The sequence below is a fragment of the Kryptolebias marmoratus genome, linkage group LG11, assembly GCF_001649575.2.
Source record: "Kryptolebias marmoratus isolate JLee-2015 linkage group LG11, ASM164957v2, whole genome shotgun sequence".
Lineage (NCBI taxonomy): Eukaryota > Metazoa > Chordata > Actinopteri > Cyprinodontiformes > Rivulidae > Kryptolebias > Kryptolebias marmoratus.
In genome coordinates this window covers 10,695,894-10,704,207 of record NC_051440.1, presented here as the reverse complement: position 1 = coordinate 10,704,207, position 8,314 = coordinate 10,695,894, and the positions used below count along the sequence as shown (strand labels likewise).

Below are 8,314 nucleotides of genomic sequence, written 5' to 3'. Positions count from 1 at the left end.
GCGGAGCGGGGAGGGAAGGGGGAGGGGGGCTGAGAAACTAAGAAGGGGGGAGAATAAGTGAGCGCAGGGGAGAAAAATGTGCAAGGAAGGATAAAAAGATTCAAATCCAATAAAACTAACTGGAGTGAGGAGCAGCGGCGCTCTGGAGTTGATCCCCACGGTGACCCCTGCGCTCCAACAAAGCTTCAACGTATGGAAAATCTCCATGGTGATAGAGCTGTGTTTCCGTCCACAGATTGGCTTACAGTGGAAATGTCTTTTTTTGTCCGTCGTTCGCTGTTTTTGAGCGATGTGAGTGACACGAAGGCCAACGTCGCAGGAGATCTGCTGATTCCAAACCGAAACTGACAAGTTGATGAACGAGTGAAAACAGGTGTCAAAGACGGGCGAAAATGTAATTGCCTGTGTCAGTGTGTGCGTGTGTGTGTGGCACAACACACACCCTGAGCTCTGGCAGATCATGTTCGCTCGATTGGGCGATAAGCACTCCTGTGTGTACTTTAAGCCTGAGTGTGTGTGTGTGAGAGGGAGGCCACAGCTGTAACAGAAAACTGGAGACAAACCGAAGCCACTCGGTGGTTAGAGTGACTTATTCAGACACGGCGTTCGTTAAATCAAAAATCCATGCTTGCACTTTGAGACAGGAAATAAGGGAAAGTGGGTCAGTGGAATAAAAAAGGACGATGCAGAATGTGCAACAATTTGGTCTCATTAAACGAGCACGGAGGGGAAAACAGTGAGTGAGTCCGTGGGTGATTTAGTCAGGAAGTGTGTGTGTGTGTGTTTGCACAATGTGTTCACGGGCTCATCCATTAGGAGATATGAATAGCATCGGTGGAGTGAAGCATGACAACAAGTGATGCAATAACAAAAATCTGGTTGATCACAAATCACCAAATCCCACCTGAAAGCATTTCATTTTCTCCCCCGGAAGGTTTAATTTTTTTACATCACTGAAAGTGACGAGGGAGGGGAGGGGTTGTGGCTCAACGTGAAGCTGCAAAATCCAAAAAAGAATAAAGGCTCAGGGGGTGAGGAGGACAAGAGGGAAGGGGGGAACTAATAATAGGTTTGAGGGTAAGGAGAAAAGTTAAATCTGCAGGGAGGGGGAAAAAAATACAGCAGAAAGGAGCTGCATGAGTTCACCAACCTCCTCTGTTCGCTTGAGTGTTTTAGGAATTTTTCCATTTCAGTGAGAAAGAAACGACATATGGTTGTTCTGCAAGGTGCTTTGAAGGGAGTTCTTAAAATAGAGCACCTAAGACCAAAAGGGAGGGGTGGGAAAGTGCATGTCACATAATTCGGGCCTGAGAAAAAAAAAGAGCGAGCAAAAGATTCAAGATGCCTGAAGGTGGGAAAGCGTGCAAGATTTGTTTTGTTTTTCCCCTCCCAAAACTTTCCCCTCGTCCGCAAACTTTGTGCGAGCCAGCGTCTCTGCTGTTTACACGTTCCAGAGAGCCGAGAGGAATCCTGTTTGATTGGGAAGTTTCACCGCTGTTCGGAGTTTTTGAGAGCTCAACGCTGGGAGAAGAAAGGAGGAGGAGGAGGAGGCCAGAGGAACGCTGTGTGGGCTGATAGTGCTGTCAGGTGCAAAGGTTTGTGTGTGTGTGTGTGTGTGTGAACAACTGAGTGGGAATGCGGGGTGAGGGATGCAGAGAGGAACGTCTGCGAGAACCAATGCAGTGTTATAAAGACAGCTTTAAAGAACATCTGATGTTTTATTGATCAGCGGCAGCATGTGTTCCTGGTTCATGTGGCGAGGGATTAAAACCTGCCGCCGAAATTGTGTTTCTGCCTGTCTCCGTGTGTGTGTTTGTGTGTCTGTCTGTCTTTTAGCAAAAGATCTCATCGGCAGCTGGACGGGTTTCAATTAAACGCTCGGAAATTAATCACTGGACGTACGCCTACAGCTGATTAGGTTTTGAAGTCGACCCCTGGTCTGCCTTAGCAAACACAAGAATGGCTGTAACTTAGTCGGCTTTACATACGCTGAGCTAAAATGTGGTGTGGTAGTAGCTGAGAGTCATACCCAACATATACTTCAAGTGCTAACAGATGGCATTAACGGTTGAAGTGAACCCCAGCTGTCTGTGAGCAAAACATTTCCTGAACCACGAACCAAGTAATCATTTCAAGGTCATCTGCAACCGATACACTTTTGGAGTCAACCCAAATCAAAATGGCCGCCACGGCCAAGCAATTTCAGAAAACACACAAACAGCTATAAGTCAATCAATTTTACAGACACTGAGCATAAATTTGGTGCGGTTACAGCTGGGAGTGATCCCCAGCATGTACGCCGAGGGCTGCACATTGTGTAGGGTCTTTGCTTTGTCAACAAGTGTTTGAGACAACCCTAGTTGTCTGTCAGCAAAATATCTCCTGAACCACTGGGTAGATTGTAAAGAAACTCTCGGAAAGGGATCATTGGACGTACAACTGATTAACGTTTGGATTCACAATGGCCGCCACAGCCAGTCAACCTTACCAAACCCAGAATCGGTTATAACTTGATCAGTTTTACAGATATTAAGCCACAGTTTGATGTAGCAGTAGCTGAAAGTGATCCACAACATATATTTAGAGCGCTAACAGATCACACAAGTTCTTGTAATAATGCATGATATCATGTAAAACATAATTTTCAAGGTTTGACTAAATCAGCTAAAACTCAGCATTTTGCAGCAGTTCAAAACTCTTGAATGAAACGTGGCGGGCGACATGCATCTCTTCAAGGAACGCTAGGCCTTTCATAAAAGAAACAGCTTTCCAAACTGACTCCCAGTTGGATTTTAAAAAAACACAACAAAAATCCCCTTTCTTAAAGCCCACACTGACAACTGTTGTCTTTCTAAAACTGACCTCATCCAGGGTGGAGTAAATTTGCTTAAACCCACTGACACCGAGCGTAACTCTGAACGACACCAGCTAATACCGGCCGTCGCTCAGCCCGTTTTTACGCTCGCCGTACGCCTGTTCCTCTTGCAGCGGATCTGTCAGGACTCACATTACTAAAAGCCGCACGCTTGCCATCGATAGGCGCTAAACTCCCAGCTTTAAAAGCATGCCTCGGGCTGTGATGAAAGGAAAGAGGTCCCTGGAGTTAAGATAACAGGAACAAGCTTGTTAGGGAGGAAGAATTTCTCCTGAGACAGCATCCGTGTTATGATGGTCAATACACAGCCCACAGCAGAGTAATCCTGACTACACAACTGCTTCGATGAGTTCATGTCACACTTTTAAAGAGTTTTAAAGTCCATCGCAGTATAAAACCCCTTTTATTGTTTAGTTCTAAGTGAACGTGTATGTGTCAGGAGAGCTACTCGAGATGTTCTAGTGTTATTGCTATCCATGAACTGAAAGGTTTTTAAAGGAGCAAGGACACAACTTAGAACATTTAGCCTCCAAAAACAAGGCAAAACAAAAGTCTGACTGCTGATGGTGGCTTGTGGCACATGGAAAGATAAGAGATCAGAAGAGATAAAAAGCAAGCAAATTCCTGTCTGAGAAAACCCTCAGCTAGGGAACTAAAAAAATGTAAAAAAGTTGTAAATCTGGCTTTATCCTGTCTTTCTGTTCTGGAAATATATGCAAGTTAGCTCTCCGCATCATCAATCTGTAGCTCGGATCTTTTGAAGTGGGGCTCTGTGGAAAGCTTAAGAGTAATTATTATCTAACCTGTTGAAGGTAGCTCTTTGAACGACCCCAGTTTGGAGAAAAGAGGCTTTAATTCTGACCGGATCGACGAGCTAACGGCTAGTCTGAGCGAGACTAAGACCGAAGTTGCGGAGCGTAAACAGCCCCAGAACTGAAAAAGGTCCCAAACACCATTCTGTACACCATTACGATGCTGTCAATTATGCCTTACACAGTTATTTACACAAAATCCCATGGGCAAGTAGTGTCAGCAGAAGCTAGCTGTAGCACTTCCTGCAAGACTATCATAGTATTTCGTCCAGAATTGCTACGAATTGTGAACTAGCAGCTGTGTAAAGGTTTATAAAATAGCCATCGCATGAACCGCTATGAAAATTTTAAGACTGGGGTTGTTTCAAGTGGGAGTGGGCGGTGATTTTTAAATACTATAAATAAATAAAATGGGTGAATCTGACGAATTAATCCGCCCGTCATCTTTGTTTTTTTACACCAGCCACTAGTAGTGACACACCAGTGCCTGTTCCAGTCGAGGTTGCTTTTTTTTTTAAACACAATACCTTCCACTAAAAAGACTTGTAGAATACCAGGACCTGTTTCTGCCATCGTACTTTATTTTGAAAGGATTCTAAAGTAGAAAACTACGGTAACTGGTGTGCTCAGCTTTACTGACAGAACACTTGCGGCCCCCTACCCGTTTACGCATTGAAAATAAACGGCTATAAAGACTCCTATCTAGCAGAATTAGCAGCGGCTATTTTTTTTTTCTTTCAAACCGGTTGCTCAAAGATCTATCTAGAACAGGTAAGATATTCCCTGTTCAAAACCATTCCACAGAACCCATGCTGAAAAGATCTCAACTGTTGCTTCAAACCTCCTCTTTTAAAAGATGCATTACAAGAAATATTTGAATCTTTGGAGCCAATTTGGCTGTGAGCTTTATTTCAGGTTTCACACGTAGAGTTTCCCCTGTTGATAATTATCCCCACCACAGTTCAGTTTCAGGGCATTTCTGCACAGGAATAGGAAGCTGGACCGTGGCAGGCCGCTGGCGGTCAGGTCGCTCCTGAGCCTCTGCACACTCATAAACATCCTCCTCACAGGGTCTCCACGCCCATTCAAAACACGCAGAACTTCTTCTTTACATAGACATGCACAAGATAAAGAAACAAAAACAATACATTCCACGGATTCTTCTCAGAGCACGGAGCTGCAGAGACAAATAAAGAGGCATTGTGCTGAGTGGAATGAAGCTGCAGCTGAACAACATGTGGCTCTGATTAAACTATAGGCTCCGATTATTTCCTGTCTCTGGCTGCCAGCCATTCATTACCTGCTCCACCAAGTGATGCCTGATCTGACCCTAATGCACTCAGCCAGTCGGTCAGCTCCACAACAACATCCCCACCTTGGATCACATGATCAGCTCCATCCATCCATCACCTCAGGAGTTACCACTTTCTCAGCAGAGAGAGATAAACATCAGAGCAAAAACAAAAACAACACAGAGGTAAGAGCTGCACAGACAGACCTGTAGAGTCCAAAGCCTCCTCTATGAGTGGAGGTAAACGCAGTCCATCCATGTCCTCCCCCCTCCTCCTCCTCTTCCTCCTCCTCCTCCTCCTCCGGAGCTGCAGACAAGGCAGAGAGGGTCAGAGGCTCCTCACGCCCACCTCCGCTGCAGGGAGACAAACACACGGGAAGTACCGACCGAGTGGAGTACGCTGGCTCTCACGCTCCTGTGCCTTTTTTTTTATTCCCCCCCCCCCCCTCTCACAAACACAAGGACGGAGAGAGAGAGGAGGAGGAGGAGGAGGGAGAGGAGCGAGCCGAGCCCCCGGGAGGATCAGGGAGGATCCGGGGAGCCGCGAGGCTGAGCGCCGGAGCGTGAGAGAGAGAGATGAGGGGAGAGAGGGGAGAGAGGGGAGGAGCGGAGACAGGAGGGGGAGGACGCTGCCCTCTCCTCCTCCCTCTCCCCGCCTCCCGTCCTGCCTGTTTACTCTCCGAGCTCCTTTCCAGCTTCATCCTTTTCTCCAAAACAGTTTGTCTTTGCTATCCTTTTTTTTATTTAGAGCCATATGGTTGCCACAAACTCTTAAACTCATCATAAGGTCCACAAATCTGAACAGACCAGCCTTTAAAAGTGTTAATGTGAGGATCTGGGTTTTGGTTCCGCCCTCTGGGCGGCGCCACTAATCATTGTTCCACAGGTGTTCCTCATACCACTGATGAGACCAGCCAGGATTTAAGCAGCAGGCGGTGATCAGACCTTCGCTGGAGCATCGAACCTACTGGGTTTTTCTTGCCACGCCACGATTACGGCTACTGAGGAACACTTACCTGGAACCACGCTGCTACTTACCTTGCTGGATCTAATTCGTCACTCCTGGAACACCTGGAATTCTCTCCTCCTCTCATCGGCGCTACATTCACCCTCTGGATCTGTAAGCAAACAAAGAGACATTATAACCACTTCCTTGTTGCCGTGTGGATCAAGACTTGTACCCGAGACTCACCTAGCTCTCCTTCTCTTGCAGACCACTCCGGACACCACCCACTGTATATAGTCTCACCCTGTAAATAAATTCACTTACCTTTACTTCCGTCTCCGTGTTTTGGTCTTGGTTTCGCTCTTCTGGACAGTACCTCCCGAGTTATGACAGTTAAAGGGATAGTCTGGTGATTTTTGAAGTGATGTTCAGTCAAATGGTTATCAGTAGAGGGTACCTTATCAGCCCAGATGTCAGTGATGGAGCAGAGTATGGAGAAAACAGGCTTCCTCCAAGCTCAGCTAATGGCTACACAATTAGCCATTTCATAGGCTGTTTTCAGGCCTATAAAATAACTCTTTCTCATAAATGTCCTACAGGTGTGAAAGAATGACATGAACCCTCCAAACTTCTGCACAGTGCTCAGGGTCAGGGTCACCCGGACTCAGCAAACAGTTTTCAAGCTCATGCAACTTTTTTTCTGCTGACTTGATGTTTTTTTAACCCCTTTTTCCCCTGATGCTCCAGAACCGCTGGGACGCAGCTTTCGGTGTTTGAGTGGATCCATGAATAATCCTCGGAGTAGTGAACCCCCGTCCCTCGCTCTAACGGAAACCCTGAGGGTCCGCATCCGAAATTTGGCCCCGCACGGGCGACGTTCAGCAAATAGAGCGCGCCTGAGCTAAATGAACGAGGCCAGGTTCAAGGGCTTTATTTCATCTTTTTTTTTTTTTTTTAATACGAGACCACTTGTACAGTATCCAGGTTATATAACTCATGTTTGTGAGAACATGGATGACCTGCTTTTAAAGTAATGTGGTTAGACCTACCCACTCACTTATCATTTTGAAAATAGCTGAAAAACACAAACAGATTATGTCCCTGATTTACCACACCTATTGTTTAATACTTCCCTTTATGAAGAAGCCCTGGTTTGATGCATGGGATATCTGTGTCTGTGGAGGCTGAGGTTCTGTGTACATATTGATCCCATTTAACTCAGATCCAAATCTTTATTGAGTTGTGCGTTTCCCGTTACATTTGTCCACTTAGCCTTGTCTTTGAATTTTCTTTTATCTTGAAAGCCCGTCTCATCATCTTCCTGTTTATGGAGCCCTGCCTGCCTTTGGGTCCTCTTCTTTACACAAAGGCTTGAATAACTGCAACAAACCCACACTTATGTGTTGGACTCAAGCGGCACCGAACTCCACCGACCCAGGCCTGGCTCCCATGGCGGGCGTCAAACTGCCCGTACAGGCGGCTTGGCGTCAAGAATGTGAGACGCAGGTCGTAAAGGCGACACATTTTTAGCGCAATAACGGTTGACGTTGGGAGTCATACAATCAAGCTGTCCAAACTCAGTCACGTCTGAAGTCTTATGATCGGACACAAAGTGATTAGCTGGCATTTACAAAGCTGAACTTTTCTCAAACAAAAGCAAGCATCTCATTGTGCTGCTGGAGACACAAAATTGCAAGAAAATGCGCACATTTCCATGCTCGGCAATCAATACTGTTATATTACCTCCTTGGAGTTAAATGGAACATGATCGATACGTACTCTGCAAACAGACATTCCACGCATACATGCAACTCATCAAGTCTGTATAGAGTCTGCAAAGCGTTGTGCACAGCCAGTGGCGACAGTTTTGATGCTGACTCTTTATATGCTTTCAGATCTAGTGTCCTAATGGGTGTTTTACAGGACAGTACCTTCAATCTGGGAGCAGAGATCCCTACAAGCAAGTCAACTGAGCTAAACACATCGATCGAGGGCATGAAAAATTATGTCACAATGAACAAAAAGTATCAGCTGTTTTCTTAAAGTTAAGATGTTTGCCAAAAAGAAAAAAAAATATGTGATTGGAAAAAGGGTCTGTTTTTCCAAGTCACAAAGTTCAACCAGTCAGATGAGCCGTTTAACTAAGTAGATCTGAATGACTAAGACCTACCACTGTAGATTGTCTAACCCATGAAACCCGCCTGCAGCCACAGTGAGAATGCAATTTTCAGTTCTTTGCTCACTTCAACTCGATATCACGCAGCCAAAACCTATCTTTAACCCTCAAGTGCTGATTTTTGATTAGCTGCTGGCAGAGCGCAGCACTTTGTCCAAGCAGGCCTATATTATCTGCATAATCATCAGATTTTTATGCTTTTGTTATCAGTCGT

The 8,314-nt window shown here is 45.7% G+C and overlaps 1 protein-coding gene across 5 annotated transcripts in view; it reads right to left on the bottom strand.

Annotated features, from left to right (window-relative positions):
- Nucleotides 1-8,314, bottom strand: part of LOC108230130 (coiled-coil domain-containing protein 136) — a 33,191-nt gene that overhangs the window by 23,800 nt on the left and 1,077 nt on the right. For 2 of the 5 annotated variants that reach the window (XR_003038735.2, XM_017406075.2), the window contains exon 1: nt 5,186-5,437. The exons of 1 other annotated variant lie outside the window; for it this stretch is intronic. Coding sequence is in view for 3 of the 4 variants with exons in the window: in XM_017406075.2 (XP_017261564.1) it covers nt 5,186-5,237 (52 nt within the window). In the remaining variant the exon portion in view is untranslated. Of the gene's footprint in view, nt 1-5,062; nt 5,106-5,185; nt 5,438-8,314 lie in introns of those variants that run through there. 2 more of the 5 variants (XM_017406073.3, XM_017406074.3) reach the window with 2 other exon arrangements.